General features: G+C 45.0%; 1 protein-coding gene across 1 annotated transcript; it reads right to left on the bottom strand.

Moving 5' to 3' along the window:
• Positions 1 to 316: 316 nt before the first annotated feature.
• Positions 317 to 24,977, bottom strand: PAK6 (p21 (RAC1) activated kinase 6). The gene is made up of 8 exons (XM_069105666.1): positions 24,960 to 24,977; positions 23,479 to 24,111; positions 7,281 to 7,781; positions 6,972 to 7,105; positions 6,420 to 6,546; positions 6,132 to 6,257; positions 5,026 to 5,160; positions 317 to 2,007 (listed from the first exon to the last, which is right to left on the bottom strand). Exons 1-8 carry the CDS (start codon positions 24,975 to 24,977, stop codon positions 1,840 to 1,842), a joined length of 1,842 nt encoding a protein of 613 aa, XP_068961767.1. The 3' UTR covers positions 317 to 1,839.
• Positions 24,978 to 25,155: the final 178 nt, after the last annotated feature.

Genomic DNA, 25,155 nt, shown 5'->3' with positions numbered 1-25,155 from the left:
AGAGGAGCTGCTTGTAAGACACTGTGGTAAATTCAGCTTCCTATAGTGGCTTTCCTGACCTGAGACTCAACTCCTCAGGGGAGAGCATTCTAGATACTTCTCTCTCCCTTGGGGGTCCTGAAGCAGGCCATTCACATTGTCTCCCTCTGTTAAATTTCAGATCCACATTAGATGACAAAGCTCTTCTGAGGCCCACCCAACCCAAGGGAAACCAGTGAGTGTGAAAAGGAGACACCATATATTTGCCTCTGACTGCTCCTGGGCAGCCCAAATGTAGTTCAGTTGGACTCTCCAGGAAAATGGGAAGAACACAAACTTTGAACTTAAGAACACCCATTTTAATTTAAAACAGTAAACAAGTGCAAACAATTTTTCACAAAAGTTCTCTAGGAAGGGTGATCAGTTTCCAATTCTGACCTTTAAAAAAAAGAACTTTGCCATCTTGCTCAAAAGCAGGGAAAGTATTGGGAATCAGAAAAATCCCTTCTGGGTGGGGAAGAGATCTGACAAAACCATTTCTTGGAGATCCCTGCTTTCAACAGCCCTGATGATGGGAGCTCCTAGCCTAGTACTGTGACCAAGGCAAAGGAAGTGCTGCATTAGTATTTGTTGGACTGAGTTGAAGTACCTAAGGAAACAGATGAAAGTAAATTGTTCTGAGAATCTCATCCCTGGGATGGTCTTCATGAGGTGCTGAAATGAGACCTTGAAGGCCTTGAACCATGGCTAACTGGGATGCGGTGAGGGAAGGGGTTCCATTTGTGAAATTCATAGGTGAATCTAAGTTCCAGTTACCTGACCATTGCTTTCTGCCCAATCCTGGCTCTGGCCTTTTGAAATCTGAGTGTCCTCCAGAAATAGAAGGACAGACTTCTGAAAAGACCCCAAAAGTTGAGTCACCTAGCCTCCACTAGGCTTCCATACAGATGTGTCAGGGGAACTAGTTTGGACTTAGAGAGTGGGAGGAAAAAAGGAAGAAGTCCCTTAGGAACTCAATTATTTGGGAATGAGGATGGAGCTGGTTTTATTGATTCTGGCTTTGGGCTCTAACCAGAGCCCAAAGCTCCCTGAATGCTTCCTCTAACTCTTAAAGGGAGTCATCCTTTTGTCCCAGGTGAAATTCTCTCCTGAAACAAAGTTTCCCACTGAAAATATCTTGTTTTCAGCTGAAGGTTGATTGTGTTTCTGGCCCAGAGCCAGAGCAGCACCCAGATTGTAGAGGAGGATGTATGTAGAGCCAGCAAACAATTTTAGTAATATATCCATGCCCTTCTATCCCCAAGTAGTTGGGCATAAGGGAGGGAAATGGTCTTCTGGTTAGAAAACCTCTCCCCAAACAAGCTCCTCCTGGAGACACATTTGATTTGTGTTTGGGGGACTAGAGCATGTGGTTTTGGCATAATGCTCTTAAGTCCCCACATGAAGATAAGTTAGGAAGAACTGGCTCTCACCTTGGAGCCTGGTGGGCCTTGTACAAGACTATTCTGGTATTCGGGGTTCCTTAGAAACAGTGCTGTACAAAGAATCAGATGTGTACTGGAGAATTCCCAAAATGTCATCCTGCCAAGGGTTGTCTCAGTAATCCCAAAGACAACTAGTATCTCTCTTGGGAGAGAGGCGGGCGAGGGACCAAGGGGAGAAATCCTAGTTGGCACATTGGACCAAAGGGAAACGGGACCTGGGTGGGGTGGGGGATCATTTCACATTCAGTCTTTGGAGAAAATACTGAGATGATGCAGGCACTGTTCCTAGCCTGCCTGGAAGGCTGCTGGTGCTTCCTCTGTCCAGTATCCCCAGGGTCAGCAGGGCCCAGGAGTCTGATGGGACACTACTGTAGGCTCAGCAGGTAGAGGTACGCTTTCGGTAGAGCTGAATCAGAGGCACCAGACACTCGGGAAGCCCTGTTTGCAGCAGGAAGGGGTGGTCTAGCAGCTCCTGGGCGGTAGCTCGATCCAGGGGATCTCGAATCAGCATCCTTTCTAGGAAGTCTCGAAGCACTGGAGAGGCCTGTGAACAGAGTGAGAAAGCCCTGTCAAGTACAGGCATAGGATTGTAGATTGAGAAAAAAGAGGGACCTTAGGAGTCACCTGGTCCACTTCACAGATAAAGAAGCCAAGATTTAGGGACGTTAGGTGACTTGTCCAAGGTCACACAAATATTAAATGGCAAAGGTGGGATTTGAAACCAAGTTCTAGGCCCTGTCATTGGTCTTATCTCTGTGCCAGAGCTGGATCAAGGAGGCTATGTTTCCATCTGAGAAATCTTCTGTTGCCCCCTGGTGCTATCCCCCCTCTAATCTCCACGGAATACTCACCTTGATGTTCGAATGAGGATGTTTCTGATACTAGGTTACCCACGTCAAATAGGCTTCAGGTGTAGTTAAGTCAGTAAAGGTGGGGAACCTTCAAGGACACATGTTGCCCTCTAGGTCCTCAAGTGCTGCCCTTTGACTCAGGCTTAGGGCCACAGTTCCCCACCCCTGGTTAAGTGGCTCAAATGAAACTATTTTTCAAAGACTGGGACTGGTAGCACAGTGGATGGATAGCTGGTCCTGGAGTTGGAAGATCTGAGTTCAAATCCTGCCTCAGTTACATACTAAATGTGTGACTCTGGGCAATTTCAGCCTCCTTTGCCTCAGTTTCCTCAACTGTAAAATTAGAATAATAATGATAACCCCTACCTCCCAGGGTTGTTGTGAGGATCAAATGAGATAATATTTATAAAAGTGCTTAGGCACATGATAGGAGCTATATAAATGCTTATTCCTCCTTTCAAAGTATTTCACCTTCTAGTAGTCAGTCTTCCTTATCAAGATAGAGTTTGGAAACCTCTGCTAGTCAAAAGCCCAATAGCTTATTTAGATTACCATATTGCTTTGACTATAGATTACACTCTTAAAATGAAATCTCATTGAAAGAAAAAAAGAAAATCCCCATAGATATTCACTGAAATACAATTACGCAGAATTATTGTATGGGTATCCATTTATTTGAAATATTTCTCTGGCAGGAACACAATCTCCTTCATCTGGCTCTGGCACAGTGGTAAGAGTAGGTAGGGACTTTGGAGCCAGAGGGCCTGGGTTCAAATCCCACCTCTGTCACTTACTGTCTAGGTGACTTGGGACAAATTACCTAACTTTTCCTTGGACTCAATTTCTTTATTTGTAAAATGGGGGGAGAGAAATGGACTAGATGGCTTTGAAGGTCCCTTCTACTTTAAGAACTACAATGCTCAGCCTTTTCTTCTGCTTTTTTTCCAAGTCAAATAAACAATTCACTGATCTCTTCATCTTTATTACACTTACCATGTATTGAATGCCAAGAACTATTCAGCCTATATGACGAGTGATTATAAGATACAATCTTTGGAAAAGCCAGATTTCGAGCAGGGTGGAAATTACTACTTATATTCAGGCAACATAGTATCTTCTGGGCAATGGGCCAGCTTTGGGGAAAGTGTTGAGCCCTTTGCTAAATACAGAACCAAAAAATCTGGAACTAGGGGAATCTGGGTTACAATCTTTCTTCTCCCCAGATGGAGACATGGCCATCCCATCACTTGGCAGAGAGAGTATGATATAGTGGAAAGGGCACTATAAAGGGTACTAGGAATCAGGGGATCTAATTTCTAGACCTGGATCCACAACTAAGTCCCTTACTGATCCTGGGTATGTTATGAAACCTTTCCAAGACTCTTCTTTCTCTCTGTCTCTTTGTGTCTGTCTTTCTCTGTCTCTTTGTCTCTGTTGCTGTCTCTCTCTTGCCGTAAAAATGGGAATAAGACTACAATACTTATCAATTGTCCTTGAAGATATGTCAGGATACTTCTGTCCCAGCATTCCTGAGCTACTGGTTATGTTGGCTAGGTTTTACCCCCACCCACCCCCACCCCCAATTCCTTTCTTTCTTTTAAGCAGCTCAATTACAACCTCTGACATTTCTTTTCTGGACAGCAGGTGTCAGTGTAGCATTGCAGTCATTTCCTACTAGCTGAGCAGGTATAAATTACTGGTTGATACTAGTATGAATTTTGTACAAAAAGGTCTGGCTTTTGGGGCATGTTTCTTGTATGCAGCAAATTGCTGGGTTTTGTTTTCTTATCCATTCTGACATTTCCTTTGATTTTACTGGATTGTTTAACCCATTCACATTTAAGGTTAAAACCAAGTTTGGAGTTTTCCTACATTTATTTCTTTTGCATTTATTTTTACCCTTTCTAATCTTTTAAGTCAGTACTTTGTTCTTGTGATGTTTACCTGTTATTTTATCCTAGTCTGTTTCCACAGGCTCTCTCTCCCTCACTCTCATTTGACTGTTCTCAGTTATTTTTAAAGTATTTTTTTGGGGGGGAGACTGTGCTTGGATATTAACAATGATATTAGATACAGATTTGATGGTACAGTCTGGGAACCATCACATTATGACATGGGAACCTTGGAAAATATTTGTCCATATGCACAAATCACTACTCCTTTGGGATGGGGAGATCTTCAGATGGAAGAAACCTTAGAAATCAAGGATGACTTGCTTACAGATGAAGAAGCTAAGGTCTCTTGAGGTAAAGTCATTGGCCAAGTTCACACAAATTGATGATGAAGAATTTGAACTCACATCTTCTGACTCCAAATCACTCCCATTGGTACCAGTCCTTTTCTACACTTACCTTTGCACAAATCAGCTTATCTTTCCTGGGTTCTAGAGCTCCCACCTCTCACCGGCCGGACTTCTCTCCTCATTCATCCTAAGACCCTGACATTTTAGTAATTTCAGGGTCTAGGCGAGTCAGGTGATTTTACTGTGGGGCCTGATGAAGCTAGAAAACTAGGGGAGGTGGTCATAGCCGTGTGGCTAGAATGTTTGTGGATTCAGAGTGTCTGTGGATAAAGAAATGTCTTCCCATGTAAATCCATACTCTCTGGTTAGCCCCAAAAGGTTAACTATGGCCTGAGATCAGGCTCTTCCCCTGTACAGGCAGAACTGGTTATGTGAGGTATAACCATGTGAAATGTAGGGACTTACTGACCTTGTGAGAGTTTTTCAGTTTGGGTGGGGGGCTGTCCCGGAGCCTCTTCATAGCTTGCACTGGAGAGTCACTGAAATACGGGGGCTCCCCATCTACCATCTCAATCACCATGATGCCCAGAGACCAGATATCCACCTGCAGAAATAGGATGAGTATCAGTGTCTGTCCTCTGCCAGCTCTCTCTGTCCTTGGTGACTCTCTGAGGTAGGAATGGCAAGAGGCTGACTTAGGACAGGCTTTCTTCTCTTCACTGGTCATTCCTATGGCCAGCTCATCAGTCAGCCACCTACACCTACTAAGTGACTACTATGTATAGAGGTTTTGGCCGCCAGGGAAGAGAGGAACTCCACCCAGACACCACTTCTGCTGCTGCTTTGAACTAACTCAAGCCTCCTGGGAACTGAACAAATAAGGAGAGAGAGACAGATCACTTGAGCCTTACATCTCTTTCCCTTTCAGCTAAATTACCAAGACATGGCTGATATGGAAATATATTCTTCAGGATTTCACATGTATAATTGATATCCTATTTGCTTGCCTTCATAATGGGTAGAAGAGGGAGAAGAAGAATTCAGAATTCAATTTTTAAAAAATTAATGTTTAAAATGAATAAATAATATATTTATTTTTAAAAGGAAGTTAACAAAAATAAATAGATAAATTGTCATGAAAGAACAGCCAAGTTCTAGAATAATCAGTGGGAAACAATGAAGAGGAAAGGAAGGAAATCATACATTTAGAGTGGGAAGGGACCTTAGAGAACACCGAGTCCAATCCAATTTTTAACAGATGAGGAAACTGAGGCCCAAAGAAGTTAAATGACTTGACCAGGGTCACATAGTTTGGAAGGGTATAAGGCAGGATTTGACCTCAAGTCTTCCCCACTCTAAGTCTAGAGTACTATCTACTACACCGTGCTGCCTCAAGAGACCTAGAAGGGTTTGGGTGGTGGCTATGGCAATATGAAAACTATCAATTTTGGGGAAGAGGGGGATGAGGGGCATTCTCTGGCCAATAACCAAGGTGGAGTCATGAGGGAAAGGCCAAAATTAGAGCAGGAGCAAGCGGAACATGGTGTGGGAGGACCGAGAGTAGTGAAGAGTTACCTCAGTTGTGTATGGAGACCTTGAGATCACCTCTGGAGCCATCCAGTAGGGAGTGCCAACCAGGGACTTCCTTTTGGGAACATCTTTGCTGATCTGGGCACAGAAGCCAAAGTCTGAGAGTTTTACCTGGTCAAGGAGATGAAGAGAGAAAGAGCAAGACAGGATGAGTGGCTGATTAGGGGATGGAAAGACATCAGGAAAAGAAGAGAGGGTGCAATGTAAAAGACAGAGGAAAGTGGGAACCTGGTATGTCAGGTTGAGATGGAGAAAGTCAGAGGAGGGACCTACCCTTCCATCGAGGGTCAGGAGTATGGAGTCACTCTTGATGTCTCGATGGATGACGCCCTGAGAGTGAAGGTAAGCGAGGGCTTGCAAGACCGATTCACTCACAGTGGCGATCTGCTCCTCATTCAGTCTGGAGGTAGGAAGTAGAGTCTCAGTGGGGTTAGCTTCGGGGAGGGTTGCAGGGGCATAGGGGGGAAAGTAGTGGTGGGAAATGAGGCTAATCAAGTGGGGCTGAACCAACTGGAGCCAGGTGGCCTCCTTCCATGGTTGGAAACTGTCCCTCTATCCCTAGACCCCCAAGGCCAGAGAAGGACAGCAATGGGTCCCATTCAAGCTGGCCCAGTGACTCAGGCCTGGATTTAGAGGAGAGAGACTAAAATTCACTCTACCCCCAAAATGTCACTTCCTTATACTGGGTCTCAGTTTTACCATGTGTCAAAAGGGTAGCATCAGATGGTGTGGGGAGATTCCCAGAGGTAGGGGTGGGCATGCAGAGTCTAGGGGCTGTGGGGGGAGGGGCAGTTAAGAGCCCTGCCCCTGGGACTAGACACATACCTGACTTGGGACACAATGTCAGTAAGGGCACCCCCCTGCAGAAATTCCATCAGCACCCACAGCTCTTCACCCACCAGGTAGCTCTTGTACAACTCTACCACGTTGACGTGTTGATAATCTCGCATGATCACCACCTGGGGAGGCAGTGGGAGCCATTGTGAGTGTGAGGGCCCCAGGCTGTCAGTGGGGTTCTTCCCCCAGTGCAGGCTCCCCGAAGTTTCAGTTCCCTGCCTTTGATGGCACTCCCACTCACTCCCCAGAGAATCCTTCCCCTCCTCCCTCCCCGCTGCCTCCGCCCTCCTCCTGCACCTCGTTAAAAAGCAGTTCCCTGCGTTGCTGTTTCCTTAGGTCCATCATCTTGACCGCCACCTGACGCCCGGAGTGCTTCTCCCGGGCCAGGCAGACGATGCCCGTGGAACCCTCCCCAATCTTCACGTAGCTCTCCAGCAGCAGTCGGGGGTCCCCTTGGTCCACCACCATCCTTAGGGCTGCCTTGAACTGTTCATGGGTCACAATGCCCGGCTCCTCTCCGGCTGTCACGAGGGCCTTGGCCGAGGTGGGGTCCTGGGGGAGGTGCAGGTTGCTGGCGCTGGTTTGGGGGTGCCGGGTTCTGGGGGAGCCGGCGGGGGAGGGACGGCCAGGGGGCGGGGCCACTGCTGGAGCTGTCCGTAGGGACTTCTGGGGGCTGCTACTTTCAGAGACGATCAGGTTATTGAAATCTCCCACCGACTGGTCAGAAAGCAAAGACTGCGCCTTGGCTGACAGGCTTGGGGGAGAGTCTTTCTGTATCGACCGGAAGAGGGAATTGGGCTGGATGGAGGCAAGGAAGAAGAAAAAGGAAGGAGATTTAACAGGAGCCAACTGGGCCTGTCTGGCCTGGGTTTAGGGGCAACAGAGGGCAGGGAAATGGATCTGACCTCTAGAGGTTCCTGCCAAGCTCAGGAGCCTATCAGAGTGCTTGGGAGATGAGCTGAACTGAGAAAAGCTTCTGCAAATGAGAGCTTTCAAATGAACCATAACCAAACCACAATTCTGGCCTGTAATAAGGAGGTTGAATAGACACTCTGCATGGTGGTGCCTCTTCCCACTCCAGAGAACATAGTGAAAAGCTACTTTCTTCGAGGGGCACCCTGTCTGCTGAATGAACAATAATGAAACCCCAGGGAGACTATTGTGACAAAGCATCCTGCCCCTGTAGGGAGCCAAGTCACAGGGAATGTGGGCCAGGGTCTGGCTGCTGAACCCCTCCAGCTCCCTCCTTTCCTGTCCCCTCCTCCCCCATCCACACACACAGAGGAGGGCCAGGCAAGGAGACCCACAAGGGCTGCTGGGACTTGCCCCTCTCAAAACCAGGGCAGGGGAATGGGTGATTACTGAGCTATTGCTGCTGCTGCTGCTGTGGGCAGACATCCTCATTTGACAACAAGAATAAGGCAACTGAAATATTGCAAAAACAGCTGGGGTTTTCTGCCATGGGGATGAAAGAAAACATATCTCATGCCATGGACCATGGGATTAGAGTAGGGAGTGGGATTTCTCAGATCTATTTCAATTCAATTTTCTTAGTAGTTTTTCTCCTTGGGTGGAGAGGGAAACACAATGGTGTTTATTTCAGTCACCTAAAGTGGCCCCAAAGGTTAGAGATAAGACTCCACTTCCCTATCTGTGTGATTAGAGGCAGTGAGGTGGTATATTTGGATATCATGGGCTTGGCTTCAGGGAGACCTGAGTTCAAATGCTGCATTGTACATTGACCAGCTATGTGACCCTACCTCTCAGAATCTCAGTTTCTGCATCTGTAAAATGAGAAGGGTTGTACTTGGGGGTCTCTGGGGTCTCTTTCAGCTCTAAATCTTTGGTTCTATTATTGCAAACCCAGAAAACTGAAAGGGAGATTCAAGTATGACCTTCCCCTGGGGACTTCTACTTTAGGAGAGGGTGATGGGTTTACTCTGTCTGCCTTTTGGCCAAGACTTGTCTTTCTCCTTACTCCTTTGGGAGGAAGAAAAGGGAGAGGAGTTGGGGGGGGGGAGACGGGGGACATTAAGGATTATTTACCCTTGTGTCCTTCCCTGCCACTCTGAGGTTACAGGTATGAACAAAAGTGGTAAACAGTGGAAAGACTGCTAGATCAAAGGACCTGGTTGGAAGACCCAAGATCATTTCCTATCTCTTCATCCTTGGACAAGCTCCAACCTCTCTATGCCTCAGTTTCCTCATCTGTAAAATGAGAAGGTTGGACTAGGATGGCCACTGAAGTCTCTCCTAACTCTAGACCTATGTTCCTGTGATCCTAGTTCAAACTGTTATTTTATAGATGAGGGCAACGAGAAGTGAAGGGAGATGCCCAAGGTCACATGGAAGTAAATAGCCCAAACCATATTTGAACCCCATCTGAAGAATTCAAATCCAGGGATTCTGAAGAGGCAGAGCCAGGACTAACACATGGTGTACTGTACTGGGCTCAAATTCTAATTCTACTACTTAATACTTGTATGATGTGGCAGCTTATTTCACCTACCTCAGTCTCAGTTTCTTCAGCTGTAAATGGAAGAGGTAGGCAGGTAGGTGGTACTGTGGATAGTCAGGAAGCCTTGAATTCTAATTTGACCTCAGAATTTACTGTGAGACCCTGGACAAGTCACTCACAATTCATAGCCTCAATTTCCTAGCTATAAAATGGAAAGAAATAAGCACCTACTATGTACCAGACACTGTGCTAAATGCTTTACAAATATCATCTCATTTGAACCTCACAACAGCCCTAGATGTTATTGTCTTCCTCATTTCACAGATAGGAAACTAAGAAGTCAAGTGACTTGTCTAGGGTCACACAGGTAGTAAATGTCTGAGGCTAAATTTGAACTCAGGTCTTCCTGACTCCAGGCCCTGAACTTTATCCACTGTGCCACTTAGCTGCCTCTAATAAAGGCAAAACCTTAAAACACTATTAAATGCAAGTTAGTATTACTCTCTCCAGCAGCATCTTCATTTTAAAAGAGGGAGTAACACTTATTAACCCAAAGGAATGAAAGAATATGGAAGGAATAATAACTACCATTTATAAAGTACTTTGATGGTCACAGAGCACTTTACATATATCGTCTTATTTGATCCTCACAATAACCCTGTGAAAGATATTCTAAAATCTTTATTTTACAAATGAGGAAACTGAGGCACAGAGAGGTTTAGCAACTTGTCCAAAACTAGTATCTGAGACAGGATTTGAACTCAGGTCTTCCTGACTCCAAGACCAGTAGTTTCTCCACTGTGCCACCTAGTTACCACCAATTAAACTCCATCACCGATGAAATTTCATTCCCTGGGGCCCTCCCTAAAGAACCCTAAAATCCTACCATGTAGGCAACTACCTACTCTGTCTACTTGTAAACCCAGTCCGGTGCCTGACATAGGGCAAATGCCCAGAAATGTTGACTGACCTCAGTCAGGTCCTAAGGACTGGACTGTGACCTTCATTCAAAGACCCCAAGGCCCAGATCCAGGCATCTAGGGCTCAGTGAAGGCTCCCACCTGCTCCACGTCCTCCTCCCTTGGGTTTTAGAATCCTGCTTCAAACTCCAGTGCCTGACTTTGGGTATTTTCACTGGCTGCCCCCATGCCTGGAATTCTCTCCCTCCTCATCTCTGCCTCCTGGCTTCTGTCACTTTCTTCAGTTCAAGCTAAAACCCTGCCTTCCCCAGGAAGTCTTTTCCATTCTCCTTAATTCTGATGCCTTCCCTCTGCTGATTATTTCCAATTTCTCCTGTATAGATTGTATATAGTTGTTTGCATGTTGTCTCCACCTCTTGGAGAACAAGTGCTATCTTTTTTCTTTTTTTTTTTTTTAGGGGGAAGGCAGGGCAATTGGGGTAAGTGACTTGCCCAAGGTCACACAGCTAAGTTAGTATCAAATGTCTGAGTCTGGATTTGAACTCAGGTCCTCCTGACTCCAGGGTGAGTGCTCTATTCACTGTGCCACCTAGCTGGCCCTAAAGTGCTATCTCTTATGCTTCTTTGTAGAGGCTTAGCATTGTGCCTGGCCAATAGCAGGTGCTTAATAAATGTTTATTGACTGACTGAGCGACCGAGGCCATGAGATCCTTCGTTTGGGAGTAGTGATGACATGGGAGCACCAGCTTGCCAGCTGATGCCTGTCTGGAAGCATCTGTTGACTCCCTACAGAGCTGTACCAGGGTTTGATAGACAGTGGGGGGAGAAGGGATGCTGGCTGTGGGAGGGTTGTTCCTGGCTCCTACTAAAATTATCATTTCAGTGAAGGAGACAGAAAAAACTCCTAGAAAAAAAATTTTTTTCAGTATTAATCCATCTTCAGGTAAGTTTGAGCAATGTAGCATAATGGAAAAAACCAGAGTTAGATGTGGAGCTCTGTACGCACAATGTAACCATGAATGAGTCATCCCTGGACACTAAGCCTCAGTTTTCCTCATCTGAATGGAAGTGGCCAGGGCTGCTCCCCACTCCCAAATGCACATGCACATAGGGAACATGGGAGAATATAGCCAGGGCTGGAGGGAACCTCAGACAGCATCTGGTTCAACCCTGATGTTTTATAGAAGAGAAAAACTGAGGCCCACAGACTTGCTCAAGGTCTCCTGTGCAGTGAGTGGTAGACCAGGAGGCCAGAGCTGGGTTTGCTCCACTGACACCAAAGTCAGAGGGTGATTTCCATTGTACTACACTGCTTCCCTGAACCTTTCATCTAACTTGCTCTGGACTTGGGGGTCAGAATATTCAAGTTCTAGCCCTGGCTTACCTACCTAAATGCATAACTTTGGGCAAATCATTTTGCCTCTCAGAAACTCGGTTTCCTTATCTGTTAACGGAGGAAGCCAGACTAGGTGATCTATGGTTCCTTCCAGCTCTAACATTCTGCCGTTCTTAGATCCTACTCAAAGCCTCTGAAGGGCAAAACCAGGAAAAGGACAGTTCTCAGCTTAGTGCCCAAGCCAGCCATGCTAACCCCTTCACTTCTCTCCCTGGAAAATGCCCCCTCCTCTGGGGACCTCCATTTTAAGTATGTGCCAAGCAGTCATTCTTCTCCTGGCTCCCCTCCTGACTTTCTTGGAATTTTTCCCATCTCCACATTCCTCCCCCTCCCCCTTTTTATTTGCCTTTTATGTGCTGTCTTTGCCTCTCTTGTTGTTGTCTTCACAATCTCTTCTCAAGCAGAGCATTTTTGGTCTTTCTTTATATTCCCACTGCTTAGCACAGTTCTTGGCTTAAAGGAAATGCTTAATAAATGCCCTTGTCTCTCTATCTGTATCGCTCTCTGTTCCCTATGTATATCTATCCCATGAATCTCTTTGTCTCTATCTCTGTCTCTCTATCTATATCTCTGTCTCTGTCTATATACACACACACCTTTGTATCATATCATGTGTACACACACACATATGTATATACATACATATATATACACATACTCACATATGTATCTGTCTGTCTCTTTATCAAATCTATCTCAGTTGGTGATGCTGTCCTACCCCAGAGGTACCTGCATGGGTGGGCACAAACATATCCCAGGATCCAAGAGGTGTTATGTTGTCAAGATCAAGTCAACATGCTTGAGTTGAAACCTTCCCCCACATGTGGAGCAGTCCCCTAGTTTCACTATGCGAAAGTCCTGGATTCCAAAAATTAGCTGTTGGCTGGCAAGTAATAGAATTACCAGCCTGAAATTCAGTTTTCAGTCCGCAGGCATCAGTTTGCAATGAGAATGTTGAAGAAAGGACCAAAGGATCATGGGATCATTCGTCTCAAGTTAGAAAGGGACCTTAGAGGGTATTGAATCCAACCTCTTAGTTCTACAGATAAGAACCATAGGATTAAAGATTTAGAGTTCTCATTTTACAGATCAGGAAAGAGTCCTGTTGTTATTGTCATTGTCTTTTTTTTTTCTTTTTGGAGAGGGGAAGGTATGGCAATTGGGGTTAAGTGACTTGCCCAAGGTCACACAGCTAATTTTGTGTTAAGTGTCTGAGGCCAGATTTGAACTCAGGTCCTCCTGACTCCAGGGCCAGTGCTCTACTCACTGTGCCACCTAGTCACGCCCGTCATTGTCATTTTTGTTTTGTTTATAGATATATATTTTGGTTTTGGTTTTAGTCAGTTCCAACTCTTTGTGAGTTGGAAAAAAAACCCTCATTTTGGGTTTTTTTGGGCAAAGATACTAGAGCAGTTTGCCATTTCCTTCTCCAGCTCATTTTCCAGATGAGGGAACTGAGGCAAACAGGGTTAAGTGATTGCCCAGGGTCATACGGCTAATAAGTGTCTGAGGCTGGATTTAAACTCAGAAAGATGAGTCTTCCTGGCTCCAGGCCTGGTGCTCTATCCACTGTGCCATCCAGCTGCCCACGTATAGCTAAGTACCCGAGGTAAAATTCAAATCCAGGTCCTCCTGACTCCAAGGCCTTGAGGAATGCTTTATAGACGGTCTGCTGTTGTTTGTCCTTTGTTGTCAAAGAGGACCATGCCATCAAGGAGGTGATGCCATGACATGCAAGGGAATTGGATTTAAGTGAAGGAGGACTGTGCAAAGTCACCAGCCTCACTCTTTCCTCTGGAGCCATCTTGGTCCAGTGGCCAGATATCGATCAGGACTACTGGAGATGGCCCCAGATGCAGTGGGAGACATTGGCCTTTTTAAGCTGAGGAGATGGTCTAATTTCATCAGTAAGGCTACTGTCTAAACAATTCTTCCCAGCATCCTCTACAGAAGAGCCCCTTAGCCAAGGTCATAAAAAAACCTGTTTTCATAGAAGCCCTACGTTCATGTTATTTTCAGGTTTTTTCCAACATGTCTGAGCCTGAGCCAAAAATTCTTCAAGGTCCATTTCTGCTCCATGTTTCCTTGAGGGGAACTGAGATGTGAAGAAGTTTCATGAGCATGAAGGCTCCCTCCTTTTCCCTGCTGTCAAAAGATCCTTCTCTGACATTCCCCTTTGATCTCAGGAGTTTACTTGCTGGGGCCTCAGAAAACCCTCTGGGATTTGGCTGTGGGACAGGTTGGCACCAACGGTCAAGAAAGAGATGCAGACACAATGCAAAGGAGAGCCTAGCACTCAGGAAGTGGAATGTGGCATGGTAGAGGTCAGACTGCAGGACATTGAGTATTTGTTAAATGGGGATGGAGACTTGGTGATAGGTGATTACATTGGTATGGAGAATCCTTAGACAAGGAAACTTGACCAAAGCATGTCCCTTTTTTTTTTTTTTTGGCAACTTGGAGTCTCAGAGAGTTGCCTAGGACTTTTAAAGATTCAGTGACCATGCCAGGGTCACCCAGCCAGCACATGTCAGAGACAGGTCTAGGATTCAAGGCCGGCTTTTTATTACACTGTGTCATACCATCTCTCTTATTCATTAATAAGAACAAGAAATGCTCATAGCTAGTCCATAAAGCTTGTTTAACCAAAATAGACCAGGAGATCATGGCAAGTAAAGGGAATTTCACTCATTGTCAAGAGATCTGCACTGAAACTGTGGATATTTCCTTGGAGAAGATCCTGGCATTTGGTGGGAGGCATACTCACAGAAAGTGTGTTTTCTCAAGATGACGCTCAGAACATAGAAGCCATTAAAAGAGTCATGGAATCATAGAGCTGGGAAGGACATCAAGAGGTCATCTAGTTCAGCCCTTGACTCTAGGAAGAAACCTATTTCCATGAACCATGAAAAACAGATGGATATCAGTTCTAATTTTAAGTGTCCAGGATGGGCAGATTTATTTTAAGGTTGATCTTAGTAGGCTAAGTTTTTGCCTCTTTCCCTTTCCTTTTCTCCTTTTGGTCTGAGACCAAATCAAGGAAATGAAATTTCAAGATAACAAATAGGTTGGTTTAGGGAATCCAAGTGTGTTCTTGACCGACTGGGTCTTCCTATAGTATACTTTAGTGAAAAAGAGGACAAGGCTTTGAAAACCTGGGTACAAGTCCTGAAACCACCACTTAAAAGTAGATGAACTTGGCTAAGTGACTTAACCTTTTTGTGCCTTAGTTTCTCCATCTGGACAAATGGGGATGTTATCACTTAGGCTATCTAGATCACAGGAGAGGTGTGAGAGTCAATTAAGAAAATTAATTTCAATTTGAAAGACACTTAAGATGAATAGATATTACACTATAATTTTAAAAGTAAAATATGTAAAAATAATTTTGGGGAGCTCAGATCTCTGATTTCTTTAGTGTAGGTAACTCCTGGTGAAGAAACTCCTTCTACCCAGGCAGACCATCAACTACTGTTAAATAAGTTGGAATCTTTGACAGTTGTCTGGGATCACACAGACAGCATGTGTCAGAGGTGGTACTCTAATTTAGATCTCCCCAATTCCAAGGCCAGTCTTCTATCCCTATACCATGGTGCCTCTCTGATGAAAAAAAAATTGTTATTAATAAGTATTCTGTGGGGCCCTGAGTTGGTGAAAAGTCCTAGAGTGTGAAGGCTGCGTGGGCTGGGCCAAATGACCGCTAGCAGCTAACTTACTAAATATCCACTGGAAAGGCGTGGAGAGAATGTCAAGATTTCACATGTTAGGGAAGTGCTGTCAGGAAATTCCAAAGGCTAAGGATTCAAAGGAACACTGACTCATCCCTATGGTACTAACAGGAGAGAACTCAATAAACAACTTGTCTTGGAATCCTCCTGAGTCAGGTCAGGAGGTACTCTAGGACTTGCCATGCTCCAAGCCTGCTGTCTGGCATTTCCTACTTTGGGAATATTAACCCATCAACAAAAACTGTGCTATAGTGAAAGGAGCCATCCTGTTCTAGGAGGCAGCAGATCTGGGGTATAGCTTATTGTCTACCACTCAGTAGCTGTCTGATTTTGGGAAAGTCACTTAATTTTTTCTTCCTTCCTATCTCTCTCTCTCTCTCTCACCATATATATATATATATATACGTATATATATATATGTATATGTATATATCCCATAAAATGGGATAAATAGTACCTGAGCTGTGAGACCCTGGACAAGTCACTTAACTCTGCCTCAGTTGCTCATCTGTAAAATGAGCTGGAGAAGGAAATGGTCACCCACTCCAATATCTCTACTAAGAAAACCCCCAAATGGGGTCACAAAGAGCTGGCCATGACTGAAGTGATACAACAACAAAAAAGCAGAGCCTGGGCCATATGAGTTCTACTTCCATCTCTGACATTTGTTAGGCAGATGACTCTGAGCAAGACACTTACTCCCTTTCTCCCTGTATTCTTCCTCAAACCCTGCCCCTCCCTAGTCCCTTTCCTCTTCTGTCCTTCTCTCCCATAGTGCCTTCTGGAAACTTGCTCTACCATTAATAAATGCTCTTCGTTCCTTGATCTCTTCTCTCTTTCCGTACTGAACTTGTGGAAGCCTCTCTCTCTGTCTGTCTCTCTGTCTGTCTGTCTTTCTGTCTCTCTGTCTCTGTCTCTCTGACTCTGTCTAGTTCTCTGTCTCTCTGTCTTTCTGTTTCTCTGTCTCTTTGTCCATCTTTCTGTCTGTCTGTGTCTCTCTGTCTCTGTCTGTCTCTCTCTCTCTCAGATACCGCCTCCTTGACCATCTTCTCCATGCTGGTTGTTGCTTTTCTAATGCCCCCTGGCACACTTGGGCAGGAAGAGGCATTCTCCTCATTCCCTATTGCCACTTCCTGATTCTCTCTCATTCTGCATCCTCTCTCCTTTGAGGTTCACTGCATCCCTTCTCTATCCCTACTTCTGGATTCTTGTATATAGTCTGCTGGCCTCCCAGTCATTTGCCTTCCTTTTCACCAGGAGCTCAGCACTGGGCTTACAGTCTACTTCTCCACCCCAAATCCTGCCCTCACACTTGGGGAATTCACTATGAATGATGCTAAACCTTCTGAGTCACAATGACCTGCATCTCCACATCTCAGCCATCCATGGAGATGGACATACCTTAGGTCTCATCATTAACTATAACTGTGCCATTTCTATGTAATTAAAGCTCTCAAATTTCCCTTTCTGATCATAATCTCCTATGTTTACCTAAATTTCACTCTTATTAGGATCACAGGAATAGCTCTGATCAGTCAACAAGAATTTATTAAGCGCTTACTATGTGCTAAATTCAAATCTCTCCTACTATGTGCCAGGTTCAAGTGCTTCTTATTTATGTGCTGGATTCAAAGCATGCTTCTACACAACCTCTCAGTACTAAGGTGATAAGTAAAATAGAAGATGCAAACCTACAAATGGTAGAGGGATGTTTCCTCATCTGGAAATTTTCTATGCCAATGACATCACAAGTCCAATGCCTATTCCCTATCCCATTGTGTCAGTCAGTATGGCAAGAGTTGGGGATAAAAGAAAGGTGAAAACAGCCCCTGCCCTCAAGGAACTCACATTCTAATTGGGGACATGTAAGTAATTAGATCCATATGACATATACAGAGTAGATGGAAGGTAATCTTGGAGCTGATTTCACAGATATGGAAACTGAGGACAAGTAAAAATCATAGATTTAGAGTTAGCAGTGAGTGATCTGAGAAGTCAATTAGTTCCAGTTTCACCACTTTACAGATAGGGAAACTGAGGCCCACAGAGGTAGAGTGAATTGTCCAAGATCATGCAGGTACTAAGTGTCAGAGCTGACATTTGAACATTGATTCCCCAACTCCAAATTCAATGTGATTCCTCTATCCTACAACCTCTGGTCTTTCTATCCTGCCCATGTTCTCCTAGTCCATTTCCCCCCTGCTTTTCCCCTTCAAATTTCTAACAGCCCTATGCATTTTAGATTATGAAATCCTGAGGTCATGATGATTAAATCACACATTAGAGTTGTTCCATTTCCAGTTTCTGACTTTAACTTCGCTTTCCTCCTTTCACTGTCTCGACTCTAGAGGTAACCATTTCAACTATCCATTGTCTTCAGTTCTTGACTTTTTTGTCCCTCTAGTCCAAACCATCCGCCATACATTCATTTATCTAATAATATACACTGGTCCTCCACTGCAGGGCAGCTCCTTTTATTCATCATCCTAGATTGACTCTATCATACTCCCCTCAGGGGCTGCTAATAATAGCTAATGCTTATATAGTGCTTTAAGGCTTGAACAGCTCTTTACATACATTATCTCATGCCATTCAAGCCTTCCTTTCCCTCCTCCAACCCGTGTCTGTGCCTCTCTCTCACTGTGACCTCTGCTCCTATTCTGCTGAGCTACAAAACATAGTCATGTCTCAGCCATATTTAAACAAACAAAAACACCTTTCTCTTAACCTTGCAATCTTCTCAAGCTATTATAACTTATCTCTTCTTTTCATTGCCAAACTCCTAGAAAGAATTGCACACACATTGCTTCCCCTTCCTTATTACCTACTTCTCATCCCCTTGAAATCTGGCTTTTAACCCCACTACTCTACTGAAATCCTCTCTCACACTTTACCAATTCTCTTAATTTCTAAACTCATTGGCCTTTCCCTCCCCAGCTCTCATCTGTAGTTTTTCATGTCAATCATCCCTTCATCTTCTATACTCTCTCCTTCCTAAATGACTGCCACTGTTCTCCCTTCATTCTCCTCCTACCTGTCTAACTGCTCCTCTGCTGTCTCTTTGCTTGATCACTATCCTTCTCTGGTCCCCTAAGCATAGTTTTCTCCCTGGACTCTGTTCTTTATATACTCTCTCCCTTGGGGATCTCATCAACTCTGATGAATTTAATTATCATCTCTACACAGATGACTCACAAATCTCTCCACTAACCCCTAATTTTCCTTCTCATTTTCAGTTCCATAATGTCATATACTTATTGGGCATCTCCTGAATGTCCTGTCAATATCCCAGACTCAAGTACAAAATGAATCTGCCTATCTTCTTCACTCACTTCCTTTACCATTCCCTAACCTTTTCCCCTTCTAAATTGCCCTATTTGTTGAAGTCATTATCATTCTCCTAATCAATCAGTCATTCAGTTAGTATTTACTAAACACCTACTATGTGCTAAGCATTGGGGGTTACCAAAAAAAATAAAAATAAAAAACAGTCCTTGTTCTAAAGAAGCTCACGATCATATAGGGGAGGCAACATGCAAACAGCTATGTATGAACAAGATAGTTATGAGATCAATTGGGGAATAAGCTCAGAGGGGAGACATTAGCATTAAGGGGGAATGGAAAAGGCTTCTCATAGAAGGTGGGACTTTGAACATAACCAGGAGAACACTGTACACAGTAACAATATTGTATGATGATCAACTGTGAAAGTCTCAGCTCTTCTCAGCAATGCAATGATCCAAGACAATTCCAAAAGACTTATGACGAAAAATGCTATCCACCTCCAGAGGAAGAATGATGGAGTTTGAAGGCACACTAGTTTTTGCTTTTTTTCCATTTTTTTTCCCTTTTGGATCTGTGTCTTTCACAACATGACTAATATGAGAATATGTTTTGCATGATTGCATACATATAACCTATATCAAATTGCTTACCATCTGAGGGGGGTGAGAGAGGGAGGGAGAAAATTTGGAACTCAAAATAAAAAAAATGAATGTTAAAAATTGTCTTTACATGTATTTGGGGAAAAAATTTTTTTTAAATTAAAAAAAAATTTAAAGTAGGACTTTGGCTAAGACTTGAAGGAAGCCAAGTAACCTAGACAGAGGAGATGAGGGGGAAGCATGTTTTAGGCACAGGGGACAGTCAGTGAAAACACTTGCAGTGGGGAGATGGGATGTCTTGTTCAAGGAACAGCAAGGAGACCAGTATCACTAGATCATAGAGTATGTAGAAAGAAATGGTGTACTGGGAAAATAGAAAGGGGACAGGTTATGAAAGACTTTGAAAGCCAAACAGGATTTTATATTTGGTCCCATAAGTACTAGGAGGAGAGAACTAGATGGTTCAGTGGGTAGAGCACTGAGCCTGGAGTCAGGAAGACCTGAGTTCAAATGTGGCGTCAGACACTTCCTAGCTGTGAGACTCTGGGCAAGTCACTTACTCTCTGTTTGCCTTAATTCATGGGAGGAGGAAATGGCAAACTACCTAATATCTTTGCCAAGAAAACCACACAGACAGTCCATGGTCACGAAGAGTCAGACACGACTGAACAACAACATGGGTAATAGGGAGCCACTCAGGTTTGTAAGTTTGGAGCTTTCTCAGTGTCCCTTCCCCTGGACCCAATCAACTGCCAGCCACAGCATCACTGACATCCTTCCTATCATCTCCATTCAACATGGAGATTAGGTTGATGATTCCCCCCCTTCTCCTGGACTGCCTTTAGAGTCTCCTAACTGTTCTTTTCCGCTTCTCATCTCTGTTCTCTTCAATCCTTTCTCCTCCTGCCAAGTAATTTTCCTAATCTGTAACAGGTCTGACCAAATCACTCTTGCGTTTGAAGTTTTGGTGATTTCTTTTGGACATGACCTGTGATTGCATTGGTAGAGGAAACTATCAATGCAGGCTGGTACCTGTTAAATAATTTATAGTCTTGAGAGTTGCCTGGGACACTGGAGATATTAAGTGCCTTGCCCAGGATCGTCCAACCAGCATGAGTCAGAGGTAGAATTCAAACCCAGGTCTTTCCAATTCCAAGGCTAGCTCCCTATCTATTAGGCCATCGTGCCTTTCACATATCAGGTTCTAAGTGCTTGTAACCCGGAACTCTGTCTACACAACAGGATTTCCCCTGTCCATTTCTTGCTTCCTACAACTTCCTGAATCTTCCATAAAGCCATGGCCCAATCCTTGCCCACCCGGGAGATCTTGGTCTCTCTGACCACTAGGTTCAGTGACCAGATCTCATCTTGTGAGCTCATGCATGTACTTCCTCATTATGTGGTTCTGACTGGGAATGTAAAAATGACCCCAGATTTTTCCTAGCTATGAGAGGGCAGGCACACAAACCTTGGCCTCAGGGCATGCTTGATTTGGAAACATGGGATCAGGAGGCCAGAAATGACCTTGAAAAGTCAGACCTTGAAAATGTACATCAAAGTAGAGGGGAAAATTTGCCATATTTTTAAAAGCTTCTCAGGGTCAGTGAGTCTCTGCTTCCTGGTAGCCTTGGTTAATGTCAACAATTTATTGTTTTGAACCCAACTAAGGCAGTAGGAGAAGGGGAGGAAGGGGGACTACTTCAGCTAGACTGGCCAAGAGACCCTTGATTCCCAGTGCAAGGTCCCTGATAAACACTGGGCCTACCTTTTCATTATGGGAACGGATGGGCACTTTTCTGTGGCTTCTTTCACACAACATGCAAATTTAAGAGGCTCCCGGGTATGACTTCCAGATCAACCACTCCCTTAAGAATCCCAGTGCTTGGGAGGGTCTTACAGAGTTCATAAACTCCATCCCCCAGCCTTGGAGATGAGTGTGTTCTCTCTCTCAGCAGCATAGATTTAGATCTAGAAGGGGCATCAAAGGTCAGCTAGTCCAACTCCCTCCCCCATTTTACAGATGAAGAAACTGAGATTCAGAGGAGTTAAATGATTTGTCCAGGGTTCAGTGAATAGAGCACTGGCCCTGGAGTCGGGAGGATCTGAGTTCAAATCTGCCCTCAGACACTTAACATAAAAACTAGCCGAGTGACCTTGGGCAAGTCATTTAACCCCAATTGCCCTGCCTTCCCCCCTCCAAAAACAAATTTTAAAAAATTATTTGTTCAGGGGTCACACAGGTAATAAATGGGAGAGCCAGGGTTGAAAACCATCTCAAATAGACAGGAAGAATCCCCTTCTTAAGTCTCTTCCACTATATTCCATAATACACTGTACAGGTCTCTCATGATACCTCCTACCCCTCAGGCTCTGAAATCTCTAGGGGAAAAGCCAGGATAATAATACCAATAATAATAGCTGACATTTATAAAGGGCTGTTGTGAAGATCAAAAGAGATGATATATGTAAAGTGCTTTATAAACCTCAAAGAGCTATGTAAATGTCAGCTATGAATATCATATAACACTTTAAGGGCTGTGAAGTACTTTACATATATTATCTTACTTGACCCAGTAAGCTAGATGCTATTATTATCCCTGTTTCAGAGGTGAGGAAGCCGGGAGGTAGAGAGGTTAAGGGACTCTCTGTCACCAGAGAGATTCGTGAAGATTGTTCCAGGCCTGATTGGCCTTCAGGTCTGGGAAAGGCCCTATCTAGGTTATGGATTGTGTCCTGGGGTTTCCAGTCACATTACTCTGGTGTGATCCTTCTTGGAACAGACTTCAGGGCTCCCCCAGATCTCCTGGGCTAGCATATCACTCCCCATTCTTCTTCTTTAGATAGAGCTCTATTTAACAGTTCTTTATATTCATTTCCCACCTCCACACCTTTGCACTGATCATCCCCCATGCCTGCAATGTACTTCCCTTGACTAGAAAAATCCCTACTCTGGGGCGGCTGGGTGGTACAGTGAATAGAGCACCGCTCTGGAGTCAAGAGGACCTGAGTTCAAATCCGGCCTCAGACACGTAACACAAAAACTAGCCGTGTGACCTTGGGCAAGTCACTTAACCCCAATTACCCTGCCTCCCCAAAAATCCCTACTGTCCTTTAAGATTCAGCTCAGGAATCACTTTCTTTTCTTTCTTTTTTTTTTTTTTTTGCTTTTTGGAGTGCAATTGGGATTAAGTGACTTGCCCAAGGTCACACGGCTAGTTTTTTTGTGTGTTAAGTGTCTGAGGCCGAATTTGAACTCAGGTCCTCCTGACTCCAGGGTCTGTGCCCTATTCCCTGAGCCCCTTAGTCGCCCCTCCAGAGACCTTTCTTGATTCCCCACCCCCACCTGGGCTTAATGGTCTTCCCCCAACATTTTCTGTTTAATATACTTATATATGTACATGTTATGTTCCCTGTCTCCCCTCACCACCGTAGAATGTAAGCTCCTTGAGAACAGATGCTTTTGACTCTGAATATCCAGTGCCTAGCACAAGGCTTAATAAATATTTGTTGAGGGATAGCTAGGTGGCGTGGTGGATAGAGTGCCAGCCCTGGAGTCAGGAGGACCTGAGTTCAAATCCTATCTCAGACATTTACTAGCTATGTGACCCTGGACAAGTCACTTAACCCTGTTTGCCTCAGTTTCCCCACCTGTAAAAGGAGCTAGAGAAGAAAATGGCAAATTGCTCCATTATATTTGTCAAGAAAACCTCAAATGGGGGGCGGCCAGGAGGCTCAGCGAGTAAGAGCACCGGCCCTTGTATTGGGATGACCTGGGATCAAATCCGGGCTCAGATACTCAGCACCACACCCAGAAATAACTGGCTGTGTAACCTTGAGCAAGTTACTTAACCTCGATTGCTTTAAAAAAAAAAAAAGAAAACCTCAAATGGGATCATGAAGAGTAGGACATGACATAGAGGAGCCTATAGGATCACAGAGTTTGAGCTGCAAGAGACCTGAGTCCAACTCCTTCCTTCTATAGATGGGGATACTGATTCTGAGAGAGGTTAAGCAGCTTAGCCAGGGTCACCCAGCTTGTGAGTATCTGACTCTACCATGTCAACTCTTGACTTGTCTGTAATGTGGCCCAGAGCCCATCTCCCACCTACCTTGCTCTTCGTAGCCAGGGCTGGCTTGCTGTTGCCATCAGAAATAAACATGCTACGGAAAAGCTTATTCTTCAAGCCGCTTTCTTGAGTCTTGGGGCTGGGGCTGCCCTCTCCACTGGGCCTGCCCCCAGCCGGACCCACCAGGCAGGACTGGGGTCTTCGGTCCTCTGAATTTTGCCTCCCAACCTTGCCACCTCTGCTTGAGGTCAGGGTGGGGGAAGTCCCTAGGGGTGGACTGGGCAGGCAAGATGTGAGCTGCAAGCATCGCTGAGCAGCTCCTTGGAACTCTGCAGGTCCTAGGGACTGGGTTTTCATCACCAGCCCATTAGGCTGGGCCTGGTCAGCTTGGTATTCTGGCCACATCATCTCTCTCCGGCCTGCTTTGGCTCCCCCGTTGCAGTTGAGGTAGATACCATAAGGGTCAGCCCTCTCAGGCTGGGGACTTTGAAGGTACATTTCCGTGTCTGGGCCCCATCGTTCATCCCCCAGGAGCCCCAGTGACTGGGCTCTTCTTCTGCTGGTGGGGCTCCGGCCCCTAAGGGTGTTGGAGCTGATGACAGAGAGCTTCTGAATATCATTGAGCAGTCCAGAAATGTAGCCCTCCACTTCAATGGTGCTGCCCCGGACCACCGTCTGTCAGAAGAGAGAAAAAAGAGGCTGAATGAAGGCTGGGGGTTGGAGGAATGGTGGGCCAAGAGGGAAGGAAGAGAACAGGGCAGGGGTGGGAATAGCATAGGATGGAGGAAGGAAGGAGGCTGAGAACAAGATCCCAAGGAGAACTGAGAGGAGAGTTAGGCATTTAAAGGAAGAACTCTCATGGAAACCAGGTCCAGCATCCCACCCTTGGTTCCCATCACTGATCTGGTCTGAAGGAGAATTGGGTTTCAGATCGGAGGACCTATGTTCAAATCCCAATTTGGTCACTTATTCTCTGTGATCTTAGGAAAGGCATTTACCTTTCTGGGCCTTAGTTTCCTCACCTACAAAATGAAGAGATTGGACAAAATGACCTCTGAGGTCCTTTCCAGATCTAACTCAATGACACCACGTCAGCCATCCTCACCTCTTTATCGTTCTTCAGTTATCTTCAGTCAGGTCGGACTCTTCGAAACCCGTTTGGGGTTTTTTTGGTAAGGACACTGGAGTGGTTTGTCAGTTTCCTTCTCCAGCTCATCGTACAGATGAGGAAACTTTAACTCTACCTATACTATTGAAGAGGGAGGTTCCTCCACCCCCCACCCCCATCCAGGAACTCTGTTCCTCAGTTCACAGTGACTGGAATTCACACCCATCATCTTCCCTATCTTGAGAATGTAGAAATGAAACTCAGCGTCTTCCTGTTTTTATAGCATCTTTCACAACCCAGGCAAGTGACATACAAAAAAGGAACCCCCCAAAATTTAAAGATAAACACCTTGGTGGGGGGTTGGGGCCAGGCCCCAGGATATAATGAAGCTACTGTATGGGGGAGAGGCACTAACCTTATTTATTTCTGCCATAGTAAAAGGAGTATGAGTGATGCGAATGCCCTGTAAATTTTGGTACCCTGGAGCAAAGTTCCAGTTGCCTTAACCTGGTTATCTCTCTCTCTCTCTCTCTCTCTCTCTCTCTCTCTCTCTCTCTCTCTCTCTCTCTCTCTCTCTCTCTCTCTCTCTGTCTCTCTCTCTGTCTCTCTCT

Source organism: Petaurus breviceps, unplaced genomic scaffold, assembly GCF_028583685.1.
Source record: "Petaurus breviceps papuanus isolate PSGF00001 unplaced genomic scaffold, PetGlider_PUasm1.0 77, whole genome shotgun sequence".
Taxonomy (NCBI): domain Eukaryota; kingdom Metazoa; phylum Chordata; class Mammalia; order Diprotodontia; family Petauridae; genus Petaurus; species Petaurus breviceps.
This window is presented reverse-complemented; position numbering and strand designations above follow the sequence as displayed.

Bases quoted from the DNA above. Each gene is read 5' to 3' on its own strand.
- PAK6 (XM_069105666.1), bottom strand. The intron at 7,782-23,478 runs GTAGGTGGGAGA...GCCTCCATCCAG, and splicing joins CCCTGGCTACGAAGAGCAAG to CCCAATTCCCTCTTCCGGTC. The intron at 6,258-6,419 runs GTAGGTCCCTCC...CTCCTTGACCAG, and splicing joins TCCTGACCCTCGATGGAAGG to GTAAAACTCTCAGACTTTGG.